Source organism: Chelonia mydas, chromosome 11 (assembly GCF_015237465.2).
Source record: "Chelonia mydas isolate rCheMyd1 chromosome 11, rCheMyd1.pri.v2, whole genome shotgun sequence".
NCBI classification, from domain to species: Eukaryota; Metazoa; Chordata; order Testudines; family Cheloniidae; genus Chelonia; species Chelonia mydas.
The window spans coordinates 43,516,153-43,533,584 of NC_051251.2; the positions used below are offsets into that span (position 1 = coordinate 43,516,153).

The 17,432-nt window shown below is 45.1% G+C and overlaps 1 protein-coding gene across 2 annotated transcripts in view; it reads right to left on the reverse strand.

The window, feature by feature from the left end:
• The window catches only part of NFE2L2 (nuclear factor, erythroid 2 like 2), a 42,991-nt gene extending 27,813 nt beyond the window's left edge, over positions 1–15,178 (reverse strand). The window contains exon 1 of one of the 2 annotated variants that reach the window (XM_037912074.2): positions 14,763–15,178. In XM_037912074.2, the coding sequence (XP_037768002.1) occupies positions 14,763–14,795 (33 nt within the window). In that variant the 5' untranslated portion in view covers positions 14,796–15,178. The remainder of the gene's footprint in view (positions 1–14,762) is intronic. The other variant, XM_037912075.2, reaches the window with a different exon arrangement.
• Positions 15,179–17,432: the final 2,254 nt, after the last annotated feature.

The following is a 17,432-nucleotide window of genomic DNA, read 5'->3' on the forward strand; positions in this document are numbered from 1 at the left end:
AATACACCGCACCTTCACAAGCTGGCACATTTATACTCAGTGGTTTAACAATACTAAACTTATCTTTGCATCATTTCAAAGAGAAAGGGAAAAAAAGCAAATGTGGCAGATACAAAAGTAAATTAAAACCCTACCTTCACCCAGCCCAAAGTCATTTTTACATAACTAAACCTTTCCTGACACCCCTAGTTTCTTTGGTTTAATATACAGATGCAGAAAGATGTGTGAATATGTTTGTTAATAAATAACACTGATTAGAAATTGCATTGTATGGTACCATTCTATGGTGCCATTCTATAGTCAAGACAGGCAACAATCTTGCTACAGAGTAGTTAAAATGAAATATCTTTATTTCCTTCCTTTCTATTAAAAAAAATGCATAGCTCTGACGTTATAATAAGAAAATGCATATTTCCTTCTTAGGTATGTCAGTTTACCATGTTTCTGTATCCACAGACTGGCATTGTTTTATTAAGACAGTCTCGTATCAATACTTTTTTGATGCTTTTGAGAACCTTCTACAGCTTCTTGTTGAAGGACCAAAGTTAATATTAAGTTTGGTAATTATCAATAGAACAATGGTATAATTCGGAAGTAGATAAATGAAATGTCACGTGTTCGTTAGCTGCTGCAAAATCCTACCTCAACGTGGCACAGCAGTTACCCTGGCTTGTCTGACAGCGAGGATAGAGGAGCGTATTCTTCAGTAGGTTCAACCATGCTATTAAGGCAGAGTGGACAAACTACGGCCCACGGGCCACATCTGGCCTGTGGGACCGTCCTGCCCGGCCCCTGAGCTCCTGGCCCAGGAGGCTGTCCCTCGTCCCCCACAGCCACACCGCCATGCGGCGCAATACTCTGGGCGGCGGGGCTGCAGAGCCCAGCCTGACCCAGTGCTCAGCATGGCACGGCTGCCTGTCCTGGTGCAGCCGCACTGCCAGCCACCAGTGCTCCAGGCAGCGTGGTAAGGGGGCAGGGAGCGGTGCTGGGGGGGGGTCGTGGGTGGGGTGGGATAGAGGGCAGGGGAGTTTGGGGGGTGGTCAGGGGTGTGGATAGGGGTCGGGGCGGTCAAAGGGTGGGGAATGGGGGTTGAATGGGGGCAGGGGTCCCAGGGGGGCAGTCAGGAAGGAGAGGAGGGGTTGGATGGGGTGGCAGTCAGGGGACAGGGAGTGGGGGGGATGGATGGGGCAGGGGATAGTTAGGGGTGAGCGGTCCGGGGCGGTCAGGAAGGAGGCGGAGTTGGATAGGGCAGGGGTCCTGGGGAGGCAGTCAGGAAGGATGGGGGGTTGGATGGGGCGGCGGGGGGCAGTTAGGGGTGGAGGGTCCGGGGCGGTCAGGGGACCGAGAGCAGGAGGGGTGGATGGGGCAGGAGTCCGGGGGGGGGGGGGAAGGGGCATCAGGGGGCAAGAAGCAGGGGCTGGTCCATGCCTGGCTGTTTGGGGAGGCACAGCCACCCCTACCGACTCTCCATACAATTTTAGAAACCTGATGCAGCCATCAGGGCAAAAAGTTTGCCCGCCCCGGTATTAAGGCGTCAGACTTCCAACCCAGGGAGAGGACAGCTGTCCTCTGTCTTGAGGCTGGGTGCTATGTAAGTTGAGGAGGTAAATGCACCACTAACAGCATAGCCAGTGGGTGGATGAAAAAATGGCTAAACACAACATGAATAAATGGGCCCCAACTCCCCGTGCACGCCTCAATCTGTTCTATGACGTTGGTGGGGAGTTCAGTCGATGAGAGGCTGTTAAGAATCTCAGGGGCCAGAAAAAGGACTGCCCTCTAACTGCAGGATACTGACGAGAGACGATTCTATCAACCATCAAATGGAGGAGAAGGCAAGGACAGCTTGGGACGGACATCTTTGGTCTCTGTGAAACACGGCGAAGAAAGGAGATGGAAGTTAAGTGGAGACACAAAAACACCATCATGTTAGGAAAAGGAGAAGCCGTGAGAACCGTTGGAGGAATCTGCCTCATCATCAACAAGGAATGGTTTTCAAAAGTCATCTCCTGCAAGTTCAAGTCATCGTGCATCGAGTGCTACACCTCCAACTGAACAAGAACAGCATCTTCAAGATTATTCAGCTCTATGCTCCCACAAGCAAAGATGCCAACATGGAGGAAATCTATCAAGAGTTCGAGGAAACCCTCGCTCAAAAATCCACATATACAATCGTGATGGGAAGATTTCAATGCCAGAGTTGGAAGCAGGAAAGAAAGTGAAAAGTTCATTGGAAAGTATGGCATTGGCAAACGAAATCCACGAGGAGAGTGACTGGCAACTCTGGTGGAGACAAAAGAAATGTTCATTGGTAACACTTGGTTTAAGAAGAAGGTTGAGAGGAGGTGGACATGGATTGTGCCCAATGCGAAGAACAAGAATGCGATTGACTATATTTTGATTGATAAGCGGTGCATTGTACAAGACATCTTAGTACCACCATCATTTAACACCGGTAGTGACCATCGCTTGCTCAGAGCACGGCTGAACTTCAACAAAAAGGTGGAGAAGCAAGTGTTACAGACGGCAAATCAGAGACAGCGGCCAAAAATATTTGACGAGGCAATCTTGAAAGCAAACATTTCCAAGGAAGACTGGAGTCTTATAGATAACTGTGATGAGGATTATAAAAAGTCACTAATAAAGTGAGGCAATGTGTGAAATTAACCAAGGAAGAAAGACCGAAAAGAGCGAAGGGAAGAATCTCGGAGGAAACTAGGAACTTGCTAGGGAAGCGGAGAAATATGAAGCAAAATGATGGTGACAAACTTGAGTAGACAATCTTTGAGGAGACAAACCCCTCCTCTGCAAGTTGATAGGAAGAAGACTAAAGGAGGACTTTGAGAAGTACAGAAATGAAAGGCTCTAAAAGATGGCTGAAGATCGCAGAAGCCTTAAAAAAATGCAAAAGGGAATTGACACTGTACAGGTCAACAATAATGACACTGAAGAAAAAGGATGGAAAACCAGTAATTGACAGAACAGGGATGGAAGGGGTCTTCAAATATTTCTACATTTATCTGAGACACAAACAGTTCAATGTCCCAGTACCAACACTTCAACAGACCAATGAGCATGTACGCCCAGTCCTTGTCAGCGAAGTTTGACATGCAGTTCACCAAATGAAGGAAGGAAAAGCCCCAGGTAAAGATGGACTGACAATCAAAATGATAAGAGCTGGAGCTAAGACCTCTGGGAAACCCTTGCTCAGAGGTTTAGCCGTTACTTGGAAATGTAGAAGATACCATCTAGCTGGAAGGAATCCAATACCATTCTGCTGTACAAGAAGGGCGACTGTGAAGATCTAAAGAACTATCGTCCAATATGTCTACTCTCACATGTCTACAAGCTGTTCACCAAAATAATAATAAAATGACTCTCACAGAGTCTGGATGAGCAGCAGCTGAGAGAGCAGGCAGGCTTTCGAAGGAATTTCAGCATAATGAACCATATTTTCCACTATAAACCAGCTATTGGTATGCTAAAGGGAATACAAATTCCCTTTATATATTGCCTTAGTCAACTATGGAAAAGCATTCGACAGCGTAGAGATCAATGCAGTGTTGAAAGCTCAAGCAGGGCATCAACACAAACTATTTCAAATTATTAAACGAAGCAAATTTTGACTACAGATATAACTTCATTTGATACTCCCCTTCACATCCCAGTTAAGAAAGGTGTGAAACAAGGAGACACAGTTTCACCAAAACTCTTCCTCGAAATGGTAATGAGGTGGATGAATTGGAAGGGTGAAATCAACATCAACGGAGAGCAGTTAAACCATCTCAAATTCACAGATGATAGTGTGTTGATCGCCGAAAATACTATCAAACTACAGAAAATGCTGCGAGAACTCAACACAAAAAGCAGCCAAGTCAGACTGAAAATTAACCACTTCAAAACGAAATTTAGGCAGTCTGATTCCTTGCCAAAAGTCAAAACAACAATCAAGGGAGAACAAATAGAAGAAGTTGAGCAATATGTCCATTTGGGCCAAGAAATTAACCTGCCACACAATCAGGAAGGTGAACTCTCGCGAAGAAAGAAAGCATGTTGGTGTGCATTCATTTCTATCAAGGATGTCCTCCAAGGGGGGGAAAAAAGAAAAAAAGAAAGAAAAAAAAAAATCAACAAGGCAACATGCGCCAGCCTCTTCAACTCAACAGTACTGCCAGCAATGTTGTACAGCAGCAAAACATGGGCACTGACAAAGACAAAAGGAGCAGTAACGGTCTGTCACAGAGAGGGCGATGGAAAAAAGAATTCTGGGAATTTCAGTCTGCGACTGAGTCCCCAGTGAAGTGATCAGACAGCAGAGTGGAGTGCAGGATGTCATCACTGAGAGCAGGCATAGTAAACTGCAATGGGCCGGGCATATAGCGAGGCTCATTGACAATTGATGGACTGCAGCTGTCACCGAGTGGTACCCATGGGAACTGAAACGACCGCTCAGCCGATCTCCAAAGAGATGGGAAGAATTTATTGTGAAAAGACATGGCCGCATATGGAGACAGAAGGCCAGGATACGAGAAGAATGGAAGATGTGTTGTGATCGGTGCAATCTATATGAAGGCTGAAGGACCGATAGATCAAGGTGTTGATTAGAATTTTCTTCTTCCATTTCTAGTGTTTCTCAAACCAGGTAGTCCTATCTATTCCACAGAGGTTCCATGGAATTTAAGAAAATTAATACCCTTCCCCGCCCTGGCTTACTAAATTGATTTTGGTCAGGACCACGATGGCAGCGCTATCTTCCAAACAGTAAATACTCTGTTTTTGGTGAGTTCTAAAGGGAAATGACCCAACAGAAAAGAACAGAACAGATTTTGGGTATGGGAAATGGTACAGTTTGTACGTATTTTATTTTGATCAGTCATTCATTTTTGGTTACATATTTTGGCCTTTATGGTTGAGCAAGGAATATTCCATTGTTGATTGAGAGCCAATGTAAACTTTCCCCCTTTTTCAGAAAAGGTGGGGATAAGGAGCCAGAGTTATTCTTCCCCCTGAAACATTGGTGGGAAATGTACACAAACCTCCCACACAGTACCATAAAAATGGCTGTAGTTCTTCCATGCCTGTGAGATAATCCAGCTGCTCCCTGCCTACACTGAATGTTTTCTTTTCCTCCCGGTTTGGTCTCTTGAAAACATTTTTCAAATTTTAGGCCAAACATCTCTAACTTTAGGTGCTAAACTTGAGTTCTTTAGGACCAGATTTTAAGAGGTGCTGAGCACTCACACTTCTACTCATTTCAATTGTAATTGTAGATTCTCAGCAGGACACAGGACTGTGTGCACATTTTAGATATTTACAAAAAAAAACCTGCCTATTTGAAATGGTGGCAGTTAGAGCTTTATCAACCCTACAGCAAATTCTGGTATTTTACCACCATTATACCTAGACCCATAGAAACAGTTAAATACATCAGAGACTCTTGGAGCCTTGTCTACACTACAGCTTCTACTGGTTTCACTGAAGGAGTGAATTTTTGTTTGCTTTGTAAATTTTCTTAGTGTAGACAAGAGCTACGTCTCAAGTTGAGCACACTAAAATGGGGACACCCACAACTAATGGATGCTTTCTAAAGTTTGGGTACCAATTTTTTTTTTTTTTTTTTTTTTTTTTTTTTTAAAAGAGATTGTGTTTTCTTTCCTCCTCTACTCCTCTGTTAAATTTTGTCCTTATTCTTAGAGAGATGGCTTTATTCAGATTTTAACACTTATCCTCACATGACATAGAGCTGCAGAATTCCACTGTCAAGGGATAACGGTGAGGCCTTTTTTCACTGACTCAAAAGTTCTCCGTTAGTGTGACAAATGGGGGTTCTGTCTGTACCACTTCTGAAACTGTATCATGAAATTACTGTCATGTATGATGAATCCCCTATGAGCTACCAGGGTTGTTTCATGTCTCTGCCAGGCCAGAGTCTATGGTGAATGATCAGCACTCAATGATCATCTATTCAAAGTAAAACACTTTGAGACAATAGATTTGCTCTACCTGGGAGAAGAAACTTCCTCCTCCTGTCTGAAAGGAGTATGTTTTGGGCAGAATAAAAGAAGGAGAGGAGAAGTCTATAAAGGAGCTCACAGGGCAGAACACACAATCCTATAGACTCTCCCCCTCCCCACACATAAAGACAACCCCAACCAATCATACACCCCCATATGGAACCCCCCTTCAGCAAAACAACCCATGCGTGAGCTTACCTTTCCTCTCACACACACACACACACAGAGACATATATAACACTTGCACACAGAGAACAGGTGTCTCCTCTAGGCCTTTCTGCACCAGGCTGAGCTGACTTGCAACAAGACCAGTGTCTGCCCATTTGGAACCAGCATGGGACTCCCTCCCCAACCCCACCTCCCTCTGGACTCCTTTCCTAGAACAGACAGTCAGGAGAATCTGTGGAAAGCTGCAGTGAAGGGCCCACACCCCAGCACCTGGCACATTGTTTTGGAGAGTAGTCACAAATACTGAACAATGACAATAGGACCCTGGGCTGATGAGAAGCCACTCCTAAGTCTCCCAGTGGGGGGAAAGGGAAGGCTCATCAGCACATAACACCCCAAATGTCTATGTGCAGTCTCTGAAGCCCAGAGCTGCAGACACAAACATTCTGGAACAAAAAAACCCAGCACAAGAGAATGAGAAGAAATAGAACTGTCCCATTACTGTGAAGTTGGGGGAAGAGGGGAAGGCACAAAGAATGGGACAAATGGCTTCCCACACTAGGGAACATCAGATCCAATACAGCCCCAAGATGGGGAATGGGACATGAGGCCTTTTCCCTCTAAGGGGCACCAGCTTAGGGGCACAGCATCCAGCAAGCCAGTTCTTGGAGATAGTAGCACCTGCTCGAGGATTTGGGGTGTTCTGCACATGATCTGCTCTGTGCCTCCTGGGCAGGGCCTGGATCCACCTCTGTACATAGCACCAGCATGGAGTCTCTCCATCTTTTCCTCCAAAACCACTGCCCCTGGGAATCTGGGTCAGTTTTTCCCCAAATCAAAGGCTTTAATCCTTTTCTTTTCTCTATTTAAAGAAAAATAAAATTGCCAGGAACTGAACACTCCTGAGCATCCCTACAATAATAAACCATTGAGTACAAGTAACCCTACAATAACAAACCAGTGTGGATAGCCTGCACAGCCCAGCACTGCTGAGCAACCCCATAATCACAATGCAGCCCAGGCATGCCAAGGGAGGGGAAGGCATTGGATGGGAAAACACATTTACGTGATAAGTTCCTGCTCCCCTTTTGTTCCAAACAAATATGAAGGACAGAGTACACAGTGAGCTGACCGGGGAATCAGAGCTGCCTGCCAGGAGCACCCACCCCATGGTAACAGGCTGGGCATGGCACTCATCTGCCACTGCAGATGACAGAAAAGAGGCAGTTGGGAGGATGATGGTCAAGGAGTGGGTGACTGAAAGGGAAGCAAGGGGATGGCAAGGGCAGAAAAGGGTCAGAGGGGTAGAAGTGGTCTTTCTGAGATAAGAGAAAGAAAGAAGTTGAGTGGCTCAGTTTGAGACAGCAAGTCCCCAGCTCCCTAGGGCCTTGCTCTGAGGGCCAGCACAGATGCAGGCTGTGGAGCTGGGGTAGAGCCACTTTGCACCAGATTATGACGACAGAGGCTGCTGCAGGGGCAAGGAAAGCAGAGGGGTGAAGGATCCTGCCTAACGAACACAGATAATCTCCCCAGGACTTTCAAGGGAAGGGTGAGCTAGCGAGGGACATTGCATTTAGAATGTTTTATTGTTTTGGGTATGATCTATACTTTCTTGTGCTTTTCATAATTAAATATAAAGAGCATAAATATAAGACTGAACAAAATGAGTGTACAGACTGCTTCACAACTGCTGCATGCTGCTGAGTGTTAAATTATAAACCAGAAGCTTCACACCTTATGGGTGAAATTCTGGCAGAAGGGTGTGTTTAAATACTGGGGAGTCTGAAGGGCCAGTACTGTGTCCAGAGGAACACAGTAGCTGGATAGCAGGTTCTGACACTCGGAGGCGGGTGCCAGAGAAGGTCTGCACCTTGAGTGTGCACCCAGGTACCCAGATATTGGGGCAGTGGCTGGACTCCATTTGGATTTCAGGAGCCTGAAACACTGTGGGGATCCAGAGCACAGAAGCTTGGATTCCCCTCATAGCGATCCTACTGGATGGCCAGGAAGGAGAGCTCACTAGCATCTGTTGATGAATGTCATAAATGGCTGCAGGATATATTTTTTTGTCTTCTCCTGAAGTCCCTCTCTTATATGTAAGGCCCTACCAAATTCCCGGCCATGAAAAACATGTCACGGGCCATGAAATCTGGTCTTTTGTGTGCTTTTGCCCAATACTATACAGATTTCATGGGGGAGACCAGCGTTTCTCAAATTGGTGATCCTGACCCAAAAGGGAGTTGCAAGGGGGTTACAAGGTTACTTTAGGGGGTCATGGTATTGCCACCCTTACATCGACGCTGCTTTCAGAACTGGGCGGCCAGAGAGCATCAGCAGTTGGCTGGGCACCCAGCTCTGAAGGCAGCACACAATACCATACCATTCCACCCTTACTTCTACACTGCTGCCTTAAGAGCTGGGTGGCCAGACAGTGGCAGCTGCTGACTAAAGGCCCAGCTCTGCAGACAGCAGCACAGAAGTAAGGGTGGCAATACCATACCACGCCATCCTTACTTCTGCACTGTGCTGGCGGTGGCACTGTCTTCAGAGCTGGGCCCAGCCAGCAGCTGCCTCTCTCCAGCTGCCCAGCTTTGAAGGCAGAGCTGCTGCCAGCAGAGTGCAGAAGTAAAGGTAGCAGTACCACAACCCCCGCATAATAACCTTGCAAAACCCTCTCCCCACTCCAACTCCTTTTCGGGTCAGGACCCCTACAATTATAACACTGTGAAATTTAATTATTTCAGCTATTTAAATTTGAAATTTACTATTTTTAAAATCCTATGACTGTGAAATTGACCAAAATGGACCACGAATTTGGTAGGGCCCTACTTATAGGAAGGTGATCTAGCATGAAGATATGAGACAGAAATAAATTCATTTAGTTGGCAATTTAGTTAAAATCCAACAGTTTAACAAGTAATTTGCTTAGTAAAAACTTGGTAAACACTTTCTGTACTACAGATAGCATGACAGCAGATTCATATTTTTCAGGATACTTTGTCAGGGGAAAAAACCTAACAGATTCCCCTATGCAGATACTCTAATATTTTATGAGCCAATTTACCAGTTTTTACTATTGGTCTCACTCCAGTCTAAACTGTTAACTACATAGCTCTCCCTTCCTCACAACTTTAATCATATTGGGAAGATACTCATTTTCCACTCTTCCCATCATGATGCTCAAAACTTACAAGTCAGTAACATTTGTTAAGTTCACCTGGATACCTTACAAAGCTACAAGAGGTATACACCACTATCTCTCCATTTAATTCAATGTTATCTGTCATCCAACAAGACCTTTAAATGAGGCCCATCACAAATCTTATAATCTTCCTTTATCTTACCTTTCAGAAGTGAAGCACTTAACACTTATTTCATTGTATTCTTAGATTCATAGATGCTAAGGTCTGAAGGGACCATTATGATAACCTAGTCTAACCTCCTGCACAACGCAGGCCACAGAATCTCACCCACCCACTCCTGTGAAAAACCTCACCTGTGTCTGAGCTATTGAAGTCCTCAAATCGTGGTTTAAAGACTTCAAGGAGCAGAGAATCCTCCAGCAAGTGACCCGTGCCCCATGCTACAGAGGAAGGCGAAAAACCTCCAGGGCCTCTTCCAATCTGCCCTGGAGGAAAATTCCTTCCTGACCCCAAATATGGTGATCAGCTAAACCCTGAGCATATGGGCAAGATTCACCAGCCAGATATCCAGGAAAGAATTTTCTGTAGTAACTCAGATCCCACCCCATCTAACATCCCATCACAGGCCATTGGGCCCATTTACCATGAATATTTAAAGATCAATTAATTACCAAAATCATGTTATCCCGTCATACCATCTCCTCCATAAACTTATCGAGTTTAATCTTAAAGCCAGATAGATCTTTTGCCCCCACTGCTTCCCTTGGAAGGCTATTCCAAAACTTCACTCCTCTGATGGTTAGAAACCTTCGTCTAATTTCAAGTCTAAACTTCCTGGTGGCCAGTTTATATCTATTTGTTCTTGTGTCCACATTGGTACTGAGCTTAAATAATTCCTCTCCGGTATTTATCCCTCTGATATATTTATAGAGATCAATCATATCTCCCCTCAACCTTCTTTTAGTTAGGCTAAAGAAGCCAAGCTCCTTGAGTCTCCTTTCATAAGACAAGTTTTCCATTGCTCAGATCATCCTAGTAGCGCTTATCTACAGTAAGCATTATCAATCACCTGTTAGTGTTTAATAGGAAAAAAAAAGCCATTTTCACCTTCCTACACACAAGTAAAATTTACCCCAAGAACCATGCAGAGAGGGCTTCTGTCATTCCCTCTCCTGGGGTTTTTATCAGAAGAAAGCAACTTAAAATTTAATTTGGGGCTCCATCCTGGTCCCATTCCCTCCTGGGTCTCTCACATTCACTTTTTAGAGCTATGTCAGACCCTTTATGGAGCAGGGATTGCTGGCTGCTTGGACATCTGCCCTGTCCCTCCCCAAACAAGTGGGCATATTGCTTTGAGGGCCCACACCTCAGGTTCTGCTGGCTCACAGAAATCAAGGGGTTAAACTAACAGTGTTTTAATATACCTTCCCCATCCCTCGTCATAAATTTAAATATTTTATAGAAGATTAGAATTTTCCATGTAATAAATTTAAGCATTAGTTTTATTACACCATAAAATATGACAATGTATTAGAATAGCTAAACAAAGAGTGGGTGTTCAGGAAGAGAGGATTTGTGGGTCTGCGGACCAGCTCGGGAAAGGTATTACATGTTTAAGGGGCTGCATGGAACAAAGGATGAAGTCACTTATATAAGTGGGCAAGCAGGCAATGAAACCTAGCATTACTGACAGAGCAAAAAAGATAAAAAAGAGTAGATAAGTAGGGGGAGGCATAGCCCTGGTCTACACTACAAACTTACGTCGATATAACTGTTGCTCAGGGTTATGGAAAATCCACTCCTGGAGCAACATAGTTACACCAATTTAACTCCTGATGTAGACAGCGTTATGTTGACCAGAGAGCTTCTCCTGTCAACACAGCTACCTCCTCTTGGGGAGGTAGAGTCCTACGCCAATGGGACAAGCTCTCCCATTGGCATAGGTAGCTGTGCCACTGCACTGCTGTAAGTGTAGACAAGCCCTATAGTTGCTAAAGGCCTTAAAGAGGAGAACAAAAAAAAACTTGAATTTGATGCAGTACAGAAGGTGGGACCAGGAGGCATTCAGAGGGGGCCTGACAGTCAAAATAAGCCAAGAAAATGACCTTAGCAGCAACATTTTGCAAGGAACTGATAGGTGTCAACCAAGAACGAGGCCAGACACAAGGCAATTGTAGTAGCGAAGTTAAGAGATGATGAAGGCCTGTTCAGGTGGAACTTTTAATGATATGAACAGAGAGAAAAGAAGCAGTGTTGGATAGAAGGAGACAGGTCAAGAGTGGGGAGGTAGATTTGTGTGATACTGGCATAAAGGTTTCAGAGTAGCAGCTGTGTTAGTCCGTATACGCAAAAAGAACAGGAGTACTTGTGGCACCTTAGAGGCTAACAAATTTATTAGAGCATAAGCTTTCGTGGGCTACAGCCCACTGCATCGGATGCATAGAATGGAACATATAGTAAGAAGATATATACATACACACATATACACACACACATACATACAGAGAAGGCGGAAGTTGCCATACAAACTGTAAGAGTCTCTATTCTGTGGCAATTTTGCAACAGAAAAGCTTCAAAAACAGACTCCAATGAGAAACTGCTGAGCTTGAATTAATATGCAAACTAGATAATATTATCTTGGGTTTGAATAGGGACTGGGCGTGGCTGGGTCATTACACGTATTGAATCTATTTTCCTATGTTAAGTATCCTCACACCTTCTTGTCAACTGTCTAAATGGGCCATCTTGATTATCACTACAAAAGTTTTTTTCTCCTGCTGATAATAGCTCATCTTCATTAATTAGCCTTACAGTTTGTATGGCAACTTCCACCTTCTCTGTATATGTGTGTGTGCGTGTATATATCTCTTACTATATGTTCCATTCTATGAATCCGATGAAGTGGGCGGTAGCCCATGAGAGCTTATGCTCTAATAAATTTGTTAGTCTTTAAGGTGGCATAAAGGTGTAGCTGAAACTTTGTGAATGGATGCTATCCCCTAAAACAGTGGCTCTCAACCTTTCCAGACTACCGTACCCCTTTTAGGAGTCTTATTTGTCTTGCATACCCACAAGTTTCACCTCACTTAAAAAAGACTTGCCTACAAAATCAGATATAAAAATACAGATGTGTCACAGCACACTATTACTGAAAAATTGCTTACTTTCTCATTTTTACATTATAAATCAATTGGAATATAAATCTTGTACTTACATTTCAGTGTTTTGTATATAGAGCAATATGAACAAGTAATTGTATGAAATTTTAGTTTGTACTGACTTCGTGCTTTTCATGTAGCCGGTTGTAAAACTAGGCAAATACTGTATCTAGATGAGTTGATGTACCGGGCTGTAAGACCTCTGTGTACCCCCAGGAGGTACACATATCCCTGGTTGAGAACCACTGCCCTAAAGAAAGCGTGTAGGATACCTAGCCCCTGAGAAATATATATATGCTCACCACTGTGTTATCTATATGTTTGTACAAGCACAGTTCACGTGACCAAGATTAGAATGAACCTAAACACAGGACATAAAATTTAGAATACACACTTTTTACTCCTGAATTTATTCCACATGTTTCCCTATAAACAAGAGGGGAAAAAATGAACACAAGACATCTGTAAACTGAAACTGGAGAATAAATTGGTTTACTTTTCAACTATTCTCTCCACCCTTTAAAAACTAGTTTTCCACAAAGGAGTGAAATAACTTCGATTAATTTTTTCTGCATTTAGACAATTGATACATTTGGTAGCACAATATTATGAAACAGAATGTCATTTTATGCCCCTGAAGAAACTTGTTATGGAGTGAAACTACTCAACTCTACATTTATTTTATGCACAAACATGAGATAAAGAAGCTAGCATAAAATAGTTGAAAGACAATTTTCAATATTTAAAACTTATGTTCAGATAACACAACAGAGATTATACCCACCACCCTTTAAATTAGCTAAGGCAACACAGAACTATATATGCTGGTTTGCACATTTTGAAGCTGCACTTGAAAGGCTAATTCCAAAAACATAACAGCCCTGGGGAACTAAATGATTGTGCAACAGCTCCAACTTGTTCCTGGCTCAGCGCACTAAAGATCGCACGCTAAGGGCCCGTTTAGGGAAATTGTGACAGACGACAATCAACTTTCAACTAAAGCCAAAAGCCACCCACACTAAGATAATTCACCTAAATAAGGCATAAGAGATGCAGGGCCTTCGAAATTCAAGTGCAATGACATATGTTTTATATTTTATGCAGACTAAATATCACACAGATCCATGGAGTCTTGAGGGCCACCAGGGTGCCGGAACAATTTGTGTAATGGAGATGCTGAGAGCTATTGAACCAAACTGTAAACCCTGTATATGATGGAAACGACTTCAAGCCAGTTCCAGCATCTCGGAAGGCCACTGCCCAGAATCAGCATTACAATCTCTCTTACCCATACTAGCTATCCTGAATGTTACCAGGTACTAAAGTGATGTAGTTAAGATTTTCAAGGCTGTAGTAAAATTTGGAAAGGAGTCAGCTGTTACAGTGCATGCTGGGGGAAGTGAGGACATAGTAAAAGAAATAATCTTTTAGATTTAGTTAAATCTGTTGCGGGTAAAGAAACTTTCTTTGAAAATAATGCTTGCTATGGCTTCTATCCCTTATAGCTAGAACTGAAAGCTCTGCAACCTGTTTTCACTCACAGGGCATTTTGATCTCACCCTAGCTTCCTCAGTCGATAGATTTTTCAGGAAACCAAGAGGATCTGATCTACATCTCTGGGAGGCGAGGCTGACTAGAAATGGGAGGGTGCGGAGGGTCCACTTTTGACCCTCCCACGGCTCCTTGCACGGAGGGGCGGCCCCTGTATAAGATTTGTCGGCACCACAGGTGGCTGTTACTGGCGTTGCCTGACCCACATTTCAGGCCTCTTCCAAGGGGAAACATGGTGCAGATGAGGAAACTGAGTCACAAAAGGGTAAGTTCCAAGCTCTCACAAGATAAGAAGCGGCTGCTAGTTTTGGGCGCCCACCGCCCTGACGCGCCAGTTTCCCAGGAGCACAGGGGACTCCGCGCCAGGCTGCTCCCTTGGCCCTGGGCCCAGAAGGTACCGTGCTCTGCCCGCCCGCCTTGCCCAGGACCCAGCGGGCACCAGCCTGCCCCCTAGCCGGCCCCAGTGACTCATCACGTTCCCGGAGCCGGTGGAAACCGGACAGGCCCTGTGTGCAGGGGCGGGGCCGCCGCTCTTGCACCACCCCCCTTCGCCTGACATCCAGCAGCCCCCCGTGACCCGGCGTGTCGCCACCCGGCCGGGACCGCCCCCCAGTTCAGGTCAGCGGGGGCTGCGTTGAGGCGGCACGCGCCAGCGGCACCCCCGGACTCCCGCCCGGGAGCATTTCCTTCCCGGCAAAGGGGCCCGGGGTCCACACCCCGGCTCTCACCTGCGTGGCGGGCGACACCTCGAGCTCCATCATGGTGGCGGCAGCGGGCACAGCCACCCCCGGCGCGGCGACCCTCGCTCACTGTCCCGCTGCTCGCTCCGACGCTGCTGGGGGGAGTGAAGCGGGCGGCCCCGGACGCGGGCGGCTGGGACAGCGAGCCGCCTCCCGTTCCGCCCTGCCTTCACCCCAGCCACTCACGGGCGCGGGAGCCGGAGAGGCGGCCCTTATCCCGGCAACAGCGGCCACACGGAGCAGCGCGGGGGTGGCAGGCCATGCTGACTCGGCCTGGCCGCGCCCCGCCCATCCTCACATCCCTGCCCTGTCACAAACCACCCTGACCCCGTCCGAGTCCCTCCCTGCCCTAAACCTGCCTCTCCACCCAGAGCACTGCTACAAAGCAGCGCGTCCGGGCCCCTCCTCTCTCCTCCCATCACTACCACACACACACACACACCTGGCCCCCATCCTCTCACATCTCTCCCCAGAACCACCCACCCCCATCAGATCCCATCCCTGACACAAACATCAAGTGATTCCCAGATCCCTCCCCATTCCAACATATCTCTCCTCAACGTATTTCAACTCACCAGGTCCCTCTCCATGTCTACGACATTGCTTCCCCATCCAGATCCTTTATAAACCTATCCCTACCAGATCCTGCCACAATTTATCAAACCTTTCCCAGTTTACCTTAACTCATCCCATTTCCACCAGATCTGACAGATCCTTGCCTGCCTAATCTCAGCAGATTCCGATGTACCAGATCCATTTCCCCCATCCCAATATATCACAACCCAGCAGATTCACTGGATACCTTCCCAACTGATCCTGCCACACCCCAACTGATCAGCTCCTTAGCAGATCATACTAGATCCTTCCCCACCCATCCCACCAGATCTCTTCACCATCACACCCCACTAGATCCTTCCATGTCCCATCAGATCCGTCCCCACATCTCTGAGCTAATTTAGCAACCCTCACAGGAGTATCTAATAGAATTGGAGAGGAAAAGGAATCTGTCACTCCCACCAGATCTCACCCCACAGTTGTTAACTAATATGGCAGCTGCCATGGAAGCACCAGGCATGATAATAGGAGAGCAGGGATCTATAGAAATTCCAACACATTTCTCAAAACTCTTAAAATAAACTTGTAACCATCATGGGAACTCCTGAGACACTCATAGGAGAGGAGTGCTCCGAATGACTCTCCTAGATCCTTCCCCACAGCTCTAAGTAACTTTGCTTAGTTCCTTGCAACCCACCAAAGGATTATTACTTTACAATGTTATTTTATTCCTACTCCTAGAAATCCTGTGCTGTTTAGCTGTGGAACAGTGCTGTAGCTTGCAATATGAAGCTGTACATCAAGGCATGTATGGATCTACGTCCATGAAGAAGTGTGCATGGTGCAATTTTGCTGCCTGTTTTCACAGAAGGTATTGGAAGGTAAAGGTAAACTCAGTCTGAGTTAAATCCATAGCTTTGGGTTTGAGGACATTACCCTGGGAGATGTTCTGTTATGCTGGCCCTGCAGTTGTACAACCAGGTCTCACAGTTTATGCACGTTCAGTTCTTGGAAGAGAGGCCTCTAGGAGAAACCCCAGAGTTCTGAAAGTATTTGTAGATTTAGTAGGTAGCACTGTTACTAGTCCTAAAGCAGTGCCCCAGCACAGGAAGCTGTTTTGGCACAGGTGCCATCTTTCAAATGAGGTCCTGACCACTTTTGATAATTCAAGATCCCACAGCACTTTTCAGAAGAATAGGAGCATTAATCCTGGTACACTGGCTAATTTCCAACAAAGGTAATTACATTCTTCCTGCTTTAATTCCTCCTGAAATTTAAATCTGAGACAGTATTCTTCACTTCTTGACCTCAAATGTTGCTGTATTCTGTTAAACAGCTGATGTGTATCACTAGAAGTTTGTGCATTTCAGTAGTGGGTGAAAGTAAATCTTGTTAAATTTGTGATCTTTTGGGGGTGAAAGTCACTATAAGAATGCAAGCTATTGTTATTTGTTAGAAAGTTATAACAGTTCAAGATCAGTATCCATAATGCATACACGGTGGTGGACCTAATGGCGGCCTTTAGGTGTATGTGTGGTTCCTTTTAAAGCCAGTAAATATAATTGAAGGTGGCACCACTAATGACCCATCACCCATCCTTGTTCTGCCACTGCTGAAAATGTGGCTTCACTACTGTGCATATACCTGTTCTAAGTGATACAGGTCACTGTGTTATTTAATCCTCTCATGTCTAATAAAGAATGTTGCTCTGTTGGGACAAAACATACAAACGAATGTACATAGTGTCAGGTTTATAGATTTGAGACCATGGACAGAGAAAAGAGATTGAATTTCCTGTTTGTCATTTAAATCTGGAACAACTGAAAATATCCTATTTTATATTTTAAAATAAGATTCTACGTGAATTATATATAGCATTTATATAGTTAATTTCGTCTGCAAAGTACTTTACAAGCATTAACTAAGGTCTTCTTCTAACTGGAGGATTTGCAGCTGTGCAAATGTCTAACACAGATGTGCTGTCCCAGTATACTGATGCAGCTTCACTGGTTTGAAAAACCAGGGTGAGCCACACCAGTGGAAAGTTTAAAGTTTCTCATCACAAACCTGAATATTCCCATTGTTTAATATGAGGCTTATATA